At 33.5% G+C, this 17,480-nt stretch overlaps 2 protein-coding genes across 2 annotated transcripts; one reads left to right on the top strand and one right to left on the bottom strand.

The window, feature by feature from the left end:
- Positions 1-4,043: 4,043 nt before the first annotated feature.
- Positions 4,044-11,310, bottom strand: LOC111512586 (protein CIP2A). Its single transcript, XM_023168725.2, has 9 exons — positions 10,875-11,310; positions 10,552-10,821; positions 9,850-10,065; positions 8,696-8,947; positions 7,649-8,274; positions 6,245-6,500; positions 5,898-6,192; positions 4,392-4,615; positions 4,044-4,334 (listed from the first exon to the last, which is right to left on the bottom strand). Exons 1-9 carry the CDS (start codon positions 11,010-11,012, stop codon positions 4,206-4,208), a joined length of 2,406 nt encoding a protein of 801 aa, XP_023024493.2. The 5' UTR covers positions 11,013-11,310; the 3' UTR covers positions 4,044-4,205.
- Positions 11,311-12,075: 765 nt separating this feature from the next.
- On the top strand, positions 12,076-16,934 carry LOC111512588 (AH receptor-interacting protein). Its single transcript, XM_023168727.2, has 6 exons — positions 12,076-12,314; positions 12,368-12,553; positions 12,609-12,774; positions 16,228-16,414; positions 16,466-16,608; positions 16,670-16,934. The coding sequence occupies exons 1-6, from the start codon at positions 12,228-12,230 to the stop codon at positions 16,870-16,872; spliced, it is 972 nt and encodes a 323-aa protein (XP_023024495.2). The 5' UTR covers positions 12,076-12,227; the 3' UTR covers positions 16,873-16,934.
- The last annotated feature ends 546 nt before the right edge of the window (positions 16,935-17,480 follow it).

Here is a 17,480-nt window from a genome sequence, read left to right as displayed (position 1 = left end):
GGTGATAACTGGACTAGTCAGATCTCAGAGGAATAATAATAATAATAATAATCATCATCTATTTCAGAATATGTCAACAATACAATAAACATATAATGACAAAATATAATTAAATGACGTCACTGAGGGTTACAAGACCCAATAATCTTGCGTTAATAGAAATATAAGATGCATAAATGAAGATAATTTTAAAAATTATCATTAAAATACTCCGCAATATTATAAGGTTCCAGATGTATGAGTACCTTTTTTATTTCTCTTTTGAAATTATTGATGCTGACCAATGCTTTTATCACATCTGGTAATTTATTGAACAATATAATGCACATGTATTGTGGGCTCATTTTCAGTTACCGTGAGTTTGTGAACAGGGTAGTTGATATTTCTAGTCCTAGTTTCATATTTGTGAGGGATTTATAATAAACTAAGATTTATTCCTAAAAAAGAACACTAAACAGTCATAAATATAAATTGCATAAATGGTCAATATATTGTTTGATCAGAAAATACTTCTGCATGATTCCCTATATGGCATATTTAAGATTATTCTTAACGTTCTCTTCTGAACGATAAACACTTTTTCCGTATCAGAACTGCTTCCCCAAAACATGATGCCATATTTAGCAGCTGCTTCAAAGTTTGCATGATACATAATTTTCATTGAACTGAAATTCAGAAATCTATTGAGAGTTCTCTTGGCAAACACGACTGAATTTAGTTTCATGCATAATTTTGTTATTTGCTTAGACCATAAGTCCAGTTATCACCCGAAGTATCGCATGATACTAACAATCGAAACGTCGTGACGTAACTTGGTTTGGAATCTTTCAATTTTTATTTGTCATTTTTTGTTAATGATATTTTTTAATTTTTAAATTTTCAGCTTTTATTGATATGGAAGTCCGAACTGATGAAATATATTTATTTTCATCTAAACTTTATCGATAGTTCTGTCAAAAACAGATCCCGATATGAAATGAAAAGAAGAGTTACAAACAAACATACATACAGGTGAAGCTAATATAAAGCGTGCAATAATAATTAGAAGATATCCGCACATTCTCAATGAAACTGCAAAACTGTTTGTTGTTAATTGTTCAAAGTCACTACAAGACTGTGTGTGTGATGCATTTGTACTTTGTCAGTCATCTGTTTCGTCATGTACACTTATTTTTTGGAAGCAAGCCGTGGAAACTCACGTGCTGTGAAGCATATTATGATTTTGTTTGTAATACAGGCTGTCTTGAGTATTCAGATGAGAAGAGTTAAACATATAACATACATTTTATTTTCATTCAATTCCTTGTTGTTAGCGATATATTGTTGTACGCACCTTTAAGTTGAATATGACTCCCAGTTATCACTACTTTTCAGAAATTCATTCTACAATTGGTATACCGAAACTCACATTCAGAGCACAAACAATTATATTTCTTGGTTTTCCTTTTATCGAGAATAGTTACCAATGGGAACAAGACTGAATTTGAACTCTTTCGTATTTCTAAAAAGTTAGGTACAAAATATTGATTTGTGAACCAGAAAGTATATCATCATTTTTTTCATTGTGTAATTTGAAGCAACTATGAGCTATATATAGTCTCATTTGGGAAATACTGAGAAAAAATTCGTGCAAAGTGTGTATGGAATATACGATTAGGAAATGAAGATATAATGTATTCAAGGATGTACGAGGTCTGTTCAAAAAATTAGATGAATGTTCAAACTTCGCGCGAGATGTGAATAACGACGCCTACCCTGGGCGCATCAGCACAGCAATAATTGATGAAAATGTTGAGAAAATGAAAAAATTGTTATGGAGAATCGTCGAATCACTACTAGAGAAGTTGCTGAGGATGTCGGCCCATCGGTTGGCTCATGCCATGCAATTTTTTCGGAAATTTTGGACATGAAACGTGTGGCAGCGAAGTTCGTTGCAATATTGCTGAATTTTGACCACAAGTTTTATCATCATGCTTGCAATCAAAAAAATCAAATCTGCGTGTTTAAATCAAATGTTCAAATCGTCCTCCATTGACTTCCATACAATGATACAATCTTGACTGAAAACCGTCTCTGACATGGTTCAGCATTATTGGAGTTATTTGACGACACTCATTCACAATTCTTTGGCGTAGTTCGTCCGAATTTTCAGGGTGAGTCACAAAAATCTTGGACTTGAGATGTCCCCACAAGAAGTTCAGACGGTTCAGGTCAGGAGATCGGGCAGGACACTCCATAGGACCTCTTCTTCCATTCCAACGACCGGGCTATTGCAAATTGAGGTATTGGCGAACTGGTGCGGCGTAGTGCGGAGGAGCTCCGTCTTGTTGGAAATGCAATTGTTGTTCAAGTAGTAGAGGATCGTTTTCTAATTGTTCAGTTATTAACGCATCAATCGCATTTTCCAGAATTTCAAGATAACGTTCGCCAGTTAAATTACCAAGAATAAACAGAGGTGGTCTCCCAAAATTCCTAGCCAAACGTTCAGCTTTTCTGGATGTTGAGTGTGAGCTTCTCGAAATACATGAGAATTTGTATCGCTCCAAATTCTACAGTTATGCCGGTTAACCCCTCCATTAAGTAAAAAAGTGCATTCGTCAGAAAAGCAAACGTTGTACAAGAAATTTGGGTTATTGTTGATACGCTCGGCCATAATTTCGCAAAACTCTTGCCTTCGATCCCAACCATCATCATTTAATTCATGAATTAATTTAATGGAACTTGTGTCTATGCAAAATTCTGAAAACGTTAGATTGACTAATACCGGAAACTGCAGATTGCAGATTGCGTGTTTGGCACAAGTTGGACATGTCCCAATACCGCCACAGCTGCTCCTTCATCATTCACAATTCCAATGGGTGCCCTTTTTTTATCCATTACTGAACCCGTCTCCACAAATTTTGAAATCAATTCCAGTACATACTTATGGCGATGGTTTTGGTTAAATATCCTTGCAGGCGCTCGGGCACAATTTGGTTTTTGGCAATAAAGGCTAACCAGCTCAACTCGTTCTTGCAATGTGTACACCATATTTTTTGAAATTTTAAACAAATCAGCAAAGTAGTAACTCAACAGATTGATTTCAATTCTGAAATGATCGAAGAAACGTTACAACCAGATATCACATTCTATAGTAAAACCAATAATGATTGAGAGTAGAGCGCGTTGTCATATTTAAATTTAACGTTACCAGTTTATAGCAGAATCAAAATATAGTAAGCAGTAGAGTTGTGGCACATTATAGATAATACACAATACTAGTACGATTAAAAGGTATTATTTATGACAAAAATCAGTAATGAGCTTGTAATGAGTAATACTTATACATTTCCTGATTACTGATCAGTTAAAATTCATTATTTTCTGTATAGTGTTAGATATTTATTACAACTAGTGGCAACGCTGTACGCAAAGATATTTCTGTCTGTGTCACTTTACAGTAACTTCCATCTCATCGTTGCAGTCCTCACTAATGTACTTGCAGCCATGAGCGTATCATTGGTTTGTGAATTATACAGCGTGAATTGTACGTTTGACAGTTAAGTTAGTCAGCAATCGACGTGTTGTGATAACAATTGGTGAAAATAATAGTGCTAATAAGTGTTTAAGCGTTACATAATTATATTTCTACACCGTTCTCAAACTACTCAAAAAATGGGAGACATGGTCGGGCCCTCCACGTCAAAAAAGGTAAAACGGTCGGAGTCTCGGTCAGTAAGAGAAAAACAAATTGTACTGCGAGTATTTCACTGTCTTGAAAGATATCATCAGCCACCAAAAGATGACTTTGTGCATATGTGCTGTAATTCTACGTGTGTAGAATTGAAGATGATCACTTGGTGATTGAAACACTTGTCGAGGTGTTGAAAATAACGGTTTGGTCTTGGGATTAAACTCCAGATCACTTTTTAATGATTATATCAACGTTTGACAAGAATATTAAAAAGTATTACTTAGATAATTCTTTTTTTAAAGTGGTAAGGACAGAGCTAATCTCTTGTGGCGAGTACGGCAATTGATCAGAATAAAATAAAACCTAGGACCTAGGAAACAAACAATTTTAATTGCTTACTAATAAAAAATGTACAAAATATGATATTGTAAAATTGACTTTGAAAAACCTCAATTAAAAATATAGTATATCCAAATATATAAAATAATGATTCAGTCATTCACGCTTTCTCATGGATACGTTACTCATCCCTTTAAGCGAGATGAGTATTTGCTACTTTTGTTATAGTATTCAAACATTCCTTCGTGGCGATATACTGTTTAGTAACCTCTGCTAATTTGGTTTCTTTCTGACTCAACATTTTCTGGAGATCCTGGTTTTGCTAAAAAAAATTATACATGAACAGTCAAGAGTAAGAAGCAGTCTCAAACATCCTTACCAAATTTAGGGTGTCTATATGTAAATTTGCATTTTTGAGTTGTTCCTCCCTTTTCTGTAACTGCTTCTCCAGTCTATTTCCACTGTCTTCCAATTTTTGTATAACCTGTTTACATTTAGAAAGCTGGTCTTCGAGATTGGTTTTAACTTCGGTCATTTCCAACAGTTTCAGCTTGGTTTCCTTGAGCTTGTTTTCGATTTCTGCTACATTTTTATTTTGTTTCGCTGCAAAGTAGCCAATAACAAATGACAAAGAATTTCACCAAGTCTCAATATGAAAATGTGTGAGAAAATTAATACGTAAAATAAAAATCCAAAAGATAATTTTATTGGGCATAGCACTAGGACACGTGTTTTGTCTATCATCAGTATGGTGTAGCCAAACATGGGCAAAAAGAAGGATGAAATCAGGTATACATCAACAGAAGCCAGCCGCATGTCTGTGGTTTTGGTAAATAGATCTAGTGTTAATAAGAAAAACTACAAAAATTCACACGTGGTATCTGAGGGGGAAAAATGCAAATTCATCTTTTGAAAATATATCTCTGATACAGTTTAAGAAGTTGGCTAGAATATGCTATCTATTGTACAAATTGAATGATTCAGTTGACTCTGAAGTACATGGAGTATTTTATTTCACTCAAGTCCAATCAATCCAATCTTATGGATTGATATTTTTAAAAAAATCCTCCCTAGCACAAAAACATGACCTTGTAGACATCTTTGAAGAACTAGGAATATTGCTCCCCTTCCTTCTTTATATATACATTGCTTGTTCGTAATTTTTTAGCTAAAAACAATACCGGAATCATGCCTCAACCACCGTATTCGCCAGATTTGCCCCTCTGCGATTTATTTCTTTTTCCCAAGATTGAAGAGACCCATGAAAGGACGTTGTTTTCTGATGATTAAAGAGATAAAAATCGAATCACTGATGGAGTTCAACGACATATCAAAAAGTGCATATCAGCATTGCTTCGAGTATTGAAAAAAGGGGGAATGTTTTGAAGGGGACAAAATTAAAATTGATGAATAAATAAATAATGACTGGGGCTCTCTAAGGCAGTCCATCACCAATTCAACTTCTGGTTGCCGAACAAGATTCGTTTTCTGTTTTCACTGCAGCTTTCACTGCAAGGTAAAATGAAACTAAAGCCCTAAAACAAAGTATTTGCGATCCAACACCAGACAGACAAACGAATGCACTGCTGGAAGCAACTATTCCTAAAGGACAAACCTGAGAAATTGAAGGGGATAACATCTCCCTTTATGAGACTTTGGCAAGACAAAACAGCACTGTCTGGTGTTGGACTACGAAAGCTTTGCTTATATTTCATTCAATTATTTTTATAATCTGATCAACTTTATGATCAGAGCCCACACCTGACACCATAAACCTTTCCGGTGTCAGGTGTGTACTTCAATTTCTATTGTATAAAACCCTCATTCCTATCAGTTTTCTATGAAAAAACATCACTTTCCATTCTTCAATGAGAAAACAACATACCAAGTTCTTCATCGGCTTGCTTCCTCCCCTCTAGATAGACTTTCCCCATATCCTCCATTGTCTTGTTAGTTCTCTCTAACCGATTCTCATAGTGATGTATTAGCTGTCCAAGTTTGTTGTGCTCTGCTGTCAGCTGAGCCAACCGATGTTGGAGATGGATACAGCGCTCAGAAGCTGCCTCCAAGCTTTTCGAAGCAGACAGTTCTGAATGAGCCAACGAAGCTACTTTGTACTCATACAGCTCCATCACCTGGCTAATCGAAGCATTGGAGAAGTTTTGTTCTGTCATCAATCTCTGCAAAATACGTTACAGTTCTGCATTCCAGTCGTACCACATCATAATTTACCTTGAAACCTCGTAGAGTATCGTCCAAGATTTCCATCTGGGCAAACGATAGAATGGGATACACTATGTCAGTTGATTTTTGAATGTTTGCTTGGCATCTGGGATCGCCTGTGCTACAAAACATGTTCTGTGAAGATTCCATTGCAGAAGCGACCTTTTCGATGGGGAATCTTGGATACCTCGACATTTCCAGGACCAGCTGTTTCACTTTGGTTCCGCTTCCGTAAAGGGCTATCGCGAATAAATTATGAATAGTTCTGAAACATCCAAAACATTGTTACACTTATAGTAAGTATATACTAATAAATGAGAAGTAGTCTAATAAATCCAGGCGAAGATTTAGTAAAATCTAAATACCTAGATATACCTAGATTTTAAATATTACAAATACTACTACTCTTATGTGAACTTTATATCTAGATAGCACCTTTTGATGTGAAAAAATTTATTTTCATAAACTTTAAAAAGGGGTTAATAGATAATCAAATCATGGATGTTGAAAAACACAAAATTCACTGATTTTTGCAGGTTTTTCAGAAAAGTGGCAACCCTGCTATGGCAATATAAGAGGTCTGTTCAAAAACTAAAATGAATTTTCATTTTCATCAAAAATGATTTATTCAATTTTCAATTCATCAATTTCTATTGTGCCCCCTTCAGAGAAGTCCTCCTCAGATATAAGAAAATACACTTGTGCCAGGAATCATTCCAATCCTCGAAGCATATCTGATATGCCATCCTTTCATGGGAAAGGAAAAAGTCACATGGGGCCAAATCAGGTGAATACGGTGGCTGAGGCATGACTCAAAGAAAACAGTGAGCAAAACCTTGGCATTTGATCAAACTTGGCGTGCTTTTGTTGGTCTTGGCCCTCCTGGGTTTATTCATTGAGACGATTGGATTTTGGTTTCGATGTCATAACCATATACCTATAATTCATCAACAGTTATGGCCCTTTTAAGCAAATCTGAGTTACCTTTGACGTCATTCAACAGTTTCTGAGCGATGCTCATGAGACGGTTTTATTGGTCTAAATGCAGCAATTTTGGAATGAACACGCTTCATGTCCAAAACTTTCAACAAAATTGCATGGCATGAGCCAACCGATATGCCGACATCCCCAGCAACTTCTTTTATAGTGATTTGACGATTCTTCATAACAATTTTCTTCACTTCTTCAACATTTTCATCGTGAACATATGTTCGCGACAAGTATACTAACATAAAAAAAAAGAAATCACTAATCCTATGTACTTAGCCTGCAAAATTTCAACATTCACCATATTTTTTGAAAAGACCTCGTATATGTGTCTCTAGGTAATTACTCAGAAAAATAATTATTATTTACGTTTTCTGGCAAATAGAGCATTTAATTTTAGGTATCAATAACCTCTACAGCTCTTACCTATTTTCCATCAAAGTGCTAAGCAACTCTAACCACCTTGCGTCATGTTGCGATAATTCATTCACCAATCCCACAGCGTACACGTACGTGTCCACATGCTCAGTCGAAGTAGTAGTAGTCTCATTAACTTTCAGCTTCGGCAAATTCGTCACGTTCAGCTCATCGGCCAACACTGGGGCGAAGAGCTTCATCAAAACTGTTTCATTCATAGACTGTAATACCTCAGTACAAATTGCATTCGACTTCAACATAGTCCTGAGCAGTTGAAGCAGGGATCCGAGTCTCTGACAGCCCTCCATATTGGTAGGGGAAGCTTCGGATTGCAGAATCGACAAAAAGGCTGGTAGTTTTGCAGCCAGTAGCTTCAATACGTTTTTATCATCGTCTGTTTTGGTGGAATGTTGCGTTATTGTAGTCAAAATAGTCAAAGCCTGATAAGACACTCTCTCAGAATGCAACCAGTCCAGGGCTAGCATGATTATTTTAGGATATAAGGTGGAGAGGTCAGTCAGTTTGTACATTTCCATTGTGTATATGAACTTGAGAACGAGTTTCACACAGTCCGGGTCGTGCTGAGCTACTGGGGTTGTGTCTGGATCTGGAGTTTGAGTTCGCGCATTTATCAGCTGAAAAGTATAAGCGTAAAGTATATAATAGAAACAAAAATTGAGAAAGGGAATATTTTTAGGATAGATTAGTTTTGGAAAAAAAAAAAGGTTTTAACTTTTTACTTCACCATCTTCATATACAGATGGTGCTGATGAGGCAATAAATGTCCCCCATTGATGATGACAGTTGCATGTTAGTAAAATTTTATCTCTTTCATATACTATATTGTGTAGCATTCCTGTGAATGATATCTGGTTCAATTCCATAACGAATGTTTGGCGTAAAAACTCAATGTAAAAAAAGTGATTTTGTATAATTCAATCTTCATACGAAAGCAGCTGTTTCATTTCAAAACCTTAAAAGTCTTGAAGACGAGACTATAAATAGTCATATCATAGAGCTTCATGAAAACACTATAAAAGCTAACTACTAACTTACCTGTATGAGCCTGCTGACTTGTTCCCTATAATGCTGGTATTCTTTCATGATTTCAGCATTTTCGCCGCTGACCACATCGACAAAAAAATCAACAACCAATCTCAACATCAGAGGATCGTTCTTTGTGAGAGATTCTACTACTGATAGAAACGTCGGTTCGATAAGATTCAACAGAGTCTTTTTTGGAATATCGTCATGTGAATGATCAAGTATTATCATCAGTTTACAGACGTGGACTTCCACTAAAGGCCCCTGAATAATAATAATAATAATAATCTCTTTATTTACTCAGATTGATTTGTATAACCACAAGAGCAGAAGTACAAATGAAAAAGAGGAAAACGTCAATGTACAATATTGAAAAGAAATAAAACTATACGAAATAGATAATGTCACAAGGTTATACATTAAAAAATATGTAAAAAATAAAATAAATTATATCTATATATACACATATATACATATACACACATATATACATACATATACACACACATACACATATATATACACACACACATATACACATATATACACACACACATATACACATATGAAAGAAAATTATCCTCAAAAAATGTACTTTTTGCAAATTTACGAAAGTTCAACTTTTATGAAATGTTCATACTTATTATAAAGACATGATAGAGAATAAAATATGTTAGTCTTTTAAAAGACAAGCATTACAGGAAAATCCTTAAGACGTTCTAAGAGCGGTGCCTTTGAAATCGACACCTCTGCAAAATGTTTTTCAAGATAATGAAATTTAACTATTTTTTCCCCAATAAATGAATTATTTTTCAACATTTGATATAACCATATTATATAAATAGGACATTTTTTAGCTGATTCCACTGTTGATACATTGGAAAGAGAATGACCTACAATGTCACTTAAACTGTACAAAAGTTTCCAATTATGGGGAACTAGAATAATGCCTTTTCAGATCGAGAATATCAGTGGTTGTTTTTGAAATATTCGCCAAAAAATAGAATTGTCCAATCTCATTTTTTGGCTCTACTGTCTCCATTTCAAATAACAGAGGCAGAGGAAATTTCAATACTATTCCATATTTGTTATAATCTGAAATAAAGTAATTTGCAATGCGATGTTTTGTCCTTTAGAACACAAATATTGACTGAAAAAATACTTACCTTCATTGGTAAACAAAACCGAAGAAACTTTTTAATATCCACAATCCTGGATAACATATAAACTGCTGGTAAATTTTTATAACAAAGATTTACTAAAACGCCTAGAGACAGGCAGAGAATTTCTTTATCATTATCTTCTACCCATTTCGTAAGAGTCTTCAATAAATGAGGCAGATGTGGTACTTGCCAAGATAGTTTTATGCCACATGTAAGTTCCTAAAAGCATAACAATTCTCATATCAAACATTATATGAAACTATAATATAAATATCAATGAACAATGATTTATTTCCAAGAAACTCTGAGAATATGTACAAAAAATATTCGAATAGAGCTTTTCCAGAATCTGTCAAATCAATAACAAAAATGATTTCCCCATATGATTGATGCTAGCTTTTGTGAATTACATCAAACTGAATATTACAGGAAAGGGTTTCATCTATCAATGTAAAACCAAACATTTTAGTTTGGTTGTGTTCAAGCAGTAATAATTTATGGACATTTAGCAATGACCATAAAAGAAGATATTCAAAATTTAAAGTTATTCTGTATATATCAAACCTATATATTTTTTTTCAATTAATCTCAATTTATTGTTGTATTAATTGTTGTAAATATTTGTTGAAATACATCAGAGTTGTACTATCAGTAAATAGTACCCAATTTCAAATACTCAATAAATTAATAGTAAATTCTGCTTACCTGCATCAACCTTAGAAGCTTCTTTTTCTTTGCATTACTGAGTTGATCACCTAAAAGTCTGGATAGAGTTGGAATAAACTGATAAGTATCTATCAGAGCTTGTCTAGCAGAACAGTTGCGGCAAGCATTGCATAGAACATCTACACAATCCCATGCCATTTGAGACTGTGGTTCAAGTTTCGTCAGGAGTTCATATAAACTAACGTAAAATTGGGAACCGAGACTGGTATCAGGATCGAAGGCACTAGCATCAATGGTAACACTGTAAGCCTACAAATATAATTGAATTTATGAAAGTATGAACTGGAACATTATATACATACTTGGAGGAACTTTTTGATAATCAATGCACTGTTTTCCGTTCGTGTTCTGCAATACTCATTGATAGCCTCTATGAGCTCTCTCATTTTCAAGGATTCTGAAGGGGTATGATTGATGCTGCCATTCTTTGACGTTTCCATTTTTAATGTTGACTTATTTATAAATGAAAAGCAGAAAGTATCATGTAAATCCAACGCAGATTTTCCGTTATTTTCAAATATTCAAAAAGTTTTAGGTTACTTGGGTCTGGGGGATGATTTTTCAAAGGTATTTTTAAATAAACTGTAAAAATATTTCAATTTCACTGTTGTAAAAAAAATACATCATAAAGTAAATATAAAACTCGCACTATCATAAGAACACAAAGTCCTATGAAAATTATCAAAATAATTACATCCAAACGTTCCAAAATAATTTGACACTTGAAATACATGTCACTTACAGAGTTGCCATATTGTCAATGCTATTTGTTTCAAAAAATGACATGTAAAATATATAGAGACTACGGGGAATAGAATTAACAACAATTAATAAAAATACGTCAACAACAACAAGTTACACTTGAATAATTGAATAGTGATTAGGATCACATATCCTCATCTTCCTGATAAGGTTGTGGTAATGATTTTTAAATTGTGATTTTTAAAGGTTTATGAACACGTAACTTCGTTTTACGTTTTATTGAATTTTTCGATAATCTACATAGACGATATTATTGAAAACGTTGAAACATATTCGAAATATTCATATCTAAAACCAATGTAATACTTTCTTTATCGGCAAAACAGGTGCAGATTTTGTGTACCTCGGTTCTCTATTTCTTCATTAATTATAAAAGATAGAAATACACTGAATGTGCAATAGTTCTATCAATGGAAAATACTATAACCACCGAATATGTTACACTTCGGTGTTTGGGAACTTTGTTTATTGTACAGTGTAGGTTCTAGTTCTACATTAAAAAAGGAAAATAAAAAAAATGTGAACGATAAACATTAATGTGTGCGTCCAACAACTTCAAGTGGTTAAAACCGCTTCACCGCTCATTGTAGTAGACAGTAATTTCTGAATCCAGCTGCTGTGTATAATTAAAGTAACTTAAAAAAGCTGCTGCTGCATGCAGCAAAGCGCTTTCTCTTTCTGAACACACCCAATGTCTGTCAATTAACTAGTTTATTCAGAAAATGTGGCAATACTGTTTTGTTGTTGTAATCTAAAATTTTGACAAGACTTAAACAAATTTGACTTTTCAATTTGGAATTTAGAATATATTTCAATTAGTTTTTTCTGTGATTTATTTTTGTCTTCAAAACAGATATGTTTGTCTTCCAGTTCTCAAACTAAAGCACAATTTGATGCTCATGGCTACTGACAAAGATCTCATTGTCAAAAAAACTCTTTATGCTGGTAAAGAGGTAATTCATTTCAAGGATGGCACAAAGGTATGTGTGAATTATGTCGATGGAAAAATTGTGTATGGAAAAAATCATTCTAGATCCATTTTCACTTTCAAACAAGGCTGTGTAATAATGACAAAACTTTACTTGACGATTCAAGAAAAATGGGAAAAGGACAACCCTTGGAGCTGGTCCTGGGCAAAAAATTCAAACTAGAAGTCTGGGAAGCTATTTTGCAGAAAATGGCTTTGCATGAAGTGGCACAATTTACTGTGGATAAAAGTGTATGTTTTTCCAAGAAAATTTATTTTGTGAAATATCAAATAAATATTCTTGCAGCTTGTTATACAATATCCGTTTGTTGCGAAAACCCTCAGAGATCTCAATAAACCCAAAGAACAAAGAAATACACATTGCTGTGCAATGACTCTGCAAAATGAAGGAATTGGATATAATGATTTAAATGACTTCCTTAAAAATCCTTCGGATTTAGAATTTACTATTGGTAAGAGATTGGGTTATAAAAGTTATAAATTTGCCATTAGATATTTTACAACAGTTTCTAGAAAACTACTTTCTTTTATATATTCATCAACTATTCCTTCAATAATTATTTTTTAAATAGGTAAATAATTTATATTCCATTTTTACTGTATGGTAATTGGGTAGTGTATCCATATGATTTCGATTGTATGTAGTGTAAACAATTTGCTTCAATTGTATGCCAAAGTACTAAAATAGTGCAGTCATACAATAAGTTTTGTGTTTGAAAACAACTTTTCACTCTTATGTGACTCATGTCACAATCGTGCGAAAATGATCTTTTCAAAATGGTACAATGTACTATATGAGTTTTCCATATAATGCAAGTGAATTCATATACGTGAGATCTTATATGATGCATTCGTATTCATTTGACTTGTTAGAAGTGGTCCAAATGAACTATCCAATTTATTTCCAACAGCGCTATATTGTTCTCTCTACCCATTATTTTTTTAATATTTTTTTTTTTTCTATAACTACAACAGAAACGAACCTTTCAAGCTTCCGTGAATAAACCAAGAAATTAACAAATAACATGTCCATTCAGCATCATGTACTAGAGTGAAAAACACCAATTTCTGTGGTATGGTAAAAAAGTGATAAAAATTCTTTCACAATAATGCTCAAAGCCACTTTACTTCATTTGGACAATTAAATGAAAGAAACTTGCGTGTATTTATATTGCACAATTAAATACCGTTCTACATTACGGCAATTAATTTTCCATATGTTATTTATTATCAACATAAAAAAATGTTGAGCAAGGCCTGTGGTGATGCATATATTTAATGTTGATATTTGATTTGTTTCAAATGTGTTTTTTCATTTCACATATCTACATTCATAATAAAGAGAACTTATCATAAATTTTGCTTCCCTTTATTATATGTAGTGAATTTTGCGATATTGCTCACATTGAAAATCGTCAAAAATGTCACTATATTGCAACTAATTATTTCCGTACATGCACGCTGGTGCAGACGCAAAATTGCTTGTTGCATGAAGAAAATTACTTAAAACGTAAAGTGGCCTTTAAAAATGATTATCTCTTCACTTCTTACACAAATACTACCGACAATTATAATGCCGTCAAACAGTTTTGTCCAAAGAATACGATAACTGAAAAGCAATTTGGAACTACTCAGAAATAAAACGTTTCAGAAAATTCATATCCCTTCATTTCAAAACAATTGTTAACTGTACGGTAGCCTGGTGGGTTGACGTGGGTGGTTTGCTTCACTAACTCAATGAACCGCTGTGTGAACCGGTGGTTCGAACCACAAGGCCGGACAATCAATTTTGACTTTCTATCGTCCAACCCGTGTTACGAATCACACGTTAAAAGGTTAGACCTTGTTAGTCCTTAGCTCGCACAAGTTTCGACTTCTGAGGGTTGTCGTGCGTAAGGGGACAACAGCTGTTTAACGGAAAAACAGATTTCAATAGAAATACATAAGAGTTGGTTTAATAATCTGAGTCAAGAACTTGTTTTAGTTATTCTGGAATGTTTTTCTCTTCATGGATGTTTTATCAGATAGTAGTCGATGCAATATAGTGGATTGAAAGTAAATTATAATGATAATACAGTTTCAAAATAGTAAGATAACATCCAGATCAATTAAGAAAAAATCATAAGGTATAACAATGTGAACTAATCAGATTTCTTCAGGCAAGTAACACTAAACACAATACAACAGCCCAAGCTGAAAGTATTAAATAATTAGGTCCGGAATATGATTTTTAAAGCGGGAAACTGATATATTGAAGATTTGAAGGTTATTCAAAGAATTAGCTAATCAAAGAGTTCTTGGGATAAGAGTAGTTGAATCTGTGAAACGAAACATAGGTTTGCATATCTGCCTAGTTGTACAACTGGGGACAAGTAGAGATAATTTGGAGAGACGCTCGGAGGTAGTTCTCAGCTCGTTGATCATTTTAAATAAAAGTATTAAGTCTCCTATGTTGCAACATAGTTTTAGTATACACGCATCTGGAAGGCAATATATCTCAGAAAATTGTGCTGTACAGCATCAAGTTTTACTTTGTGTGTGACGTAATGGGGGGAACAAACTGTGGAACAATAATCGAGATGAGATCTAACTATGCCTATTATTTGCGACTTCGTAAATTTGTTGAACATTATAAACTCATACCAGAATGTCAACATGGTTTTAGACAGCAAAAATCAACAACATCTGCCATATTCGAAATGTGTGACAACATCTACAAAAACCTCAATGATAAGAAATTTCCATATGGTTTATTCTTTGATCTATCCCGGGCATTCGATACAGTTGACCACAGTTTATTACTTGAGAAACTGTATAGAATGGGAAAAAGAGGAGTAGCCAAAGAATGGCTAGCATCATATTTATGTCAAAGGTCACAAATAGTGGTAATAGATGAATTGAAATCACAACCAGCTTCTGTCTCATTAGGAGTTCCACAAGGCTCAACATTGGCTCCGCTTCTCTGTATAATATTTATAAGTGATATTGAAAATTCATGTGTATCTCCACAAAAAACAATAACATATGCTGATGATACCTATCAAACAGTAGCAGAAAATGAACTTCTCCTTTTTGTTCAAGCTGCAAATAAAACTGCTGATGAATTTTCATAATGGTGCACAAATAACGGTCTACTTGTTAATGTAAATAGAACTGTTTTCATGAATTAACAACAAAACTGAATAGTCTGCTTCATAATAAGACAACTACATGGAACAGTATCTCTAAAAGTACTCAAATTGGCCTATTTCGGATTAGTACAATGTAATATCTCAAATGGGTTAATATTCTGTGGAAACTCAGCATACCTAACAAAAGTGTTTGTTATCCAAAAAATAATAATTAGATGTATCACTGGCATACGTTGTAGAAAAATCATGCAAGACATTTTTTAAAGATCTAGCTATATTAACAGTACCGTCTTTATATATTGTGCTCATAACTATGAATATCAAAAGAAATGAATCACACCATACAAAAAACAGTATGATACATGATCACAATACTCGCACAGGAAATGTACTGAGACTATCTTACTCACGAGCAAGACTCAGCAAGCTATCAAGGAGTCATATGTTATAACAAAACAACTAGGTTACTAGGAAATATTGAAAATTACAATTTAAAAAAGCTTTAATGGACCTTCTCCTAAAAAATGCCTTTTACAATGTTGAAGAATATTTAGATTTGAATGTATAAGCTGCTTTTTCTTCAGTTTGTGCGACTAGTCTGATAAATATTGTACCAGTAATGTATATGTTATATGTGTATGATATTTTAATGATGAATAAATTCTATTCTATTCTATTCTAGGGAAAAATAGAGAAGTGTCGACATTTACTAGACTGAAAAGAATACATCCTTGAAAGTAAATCTTGAAATTTGTATAACATTTTCTTTTATAGAATTGGTGAAAGTAGAACAACCTGACAGTTACGAGAAGGAAACATGGCAGATGGCAGAAGAGGAGAAAATTGATCTCATTCCCAAACTGAGAGAACAAGGAAATGAACAGTACAAAAATAAAAACTATAAATACGCAGCAGATTTGTATGCAAAAGCAGTGGGGATGTTAGAACAGCTGATGCTCAAGTAACTGTTTCTTTGATTGTTTTCTCACGATTAAAACACGGAACGTTTCAGAGAAAAACCTCATGATACAGAATGGAATGAAATGGACAAACAGAAAATACCGATACTTCTGAATTATGCTCAGTGCAAACTGAACGAAGGAGATTATTATGCAGTCATTGAGCACTGTACTACAGTTTTGAAATCAGACAAAGGTGTTGTACCTGTACATGCAAAAAGTGGCATTGGAGCATTTTAATTATATTCTACTTTTAGATAATGTCAAAGCTTACTTCAGAAGAGCAAAAGCACATGCCCAAGTTTGGAATGTCGATGAAGCAAAGCAGGACTTCGAGAAAGTGATTGAACTTGATAAAAGCCTGGAGTTGTTAGTTAGGAAGGAACTAGCAGCATTAGACCAAAGAGTAAAAAGCAAGGATTTGGAGGATAAGGAAAAATATAGCAAAATTTTCAATTAATTATTGATAACTATGTTTATTACTAACTCTTAACTTTGTAAAAAATATATGTATTTATATTTTCTACTTTTTTCAATAGTTTGATTATAAATTCATTTGAATAATGGTGGATTCTTGAGAACTGAAATATCAATCTGTTTTCTCGAAGATAATATGAAGATGATTACCGAGATATTTTTGAAATATTTTGACTGGTTGTATAATAAGAGGTAAACTTACATGAGGGATAAATTCCAAGATCAATTAACTTTTGATAATTTCCATTCATTACATTGATATCCAATGAAATTCTATTCTGAATCTTGTAAATGTATGATGAAAGTGTAGTTTCATATCCAAAGGAAGTCCAAAACTTCAAGATAATATATTTCTCCCAAGAATATTTTTTCTTGGGAGAAATATATTGATTTCCCCCAAGTTAAAGGAGAATCCTAATTTTAGAGCTTCTCTCTGTGATGTATAGTTTCAAAAGTAGTTGAAAAAATATTGAGAAAAAGGTAATGATTTTCTTTCAAATATAGTACAAATTTGTACTATATTTGAAAAAAATTACTCACCTTCAACTTTAACCATGATGAAGTGAAGTTGTACTGCCGTAGACAGGACTA

The sequence above is a fragment of the Leptinotarsa decemlineata genome, unplaced genomic scaffold (assembly GCF_025532065.1).
Source record: "Leptinotarsa decemlineata unplaced genomic scaffold, Ldec_3_MD MMD2_tig00002082_RagTag_RagTag, whole genome shotgun sequence".
Taxonomy (NCBI): Eukaryota; Metazoa; Arthropoda; class Insecta; order Coleoptera; family Chrysomelidae; genus Leptinotarsa; species Leptinotarsa decemlineata.
The sequence above is the reverse complement of the archived record's forward strand: the minus strand, read 5'-3'. Positions and strand labels throughout refer to the sequence as shown.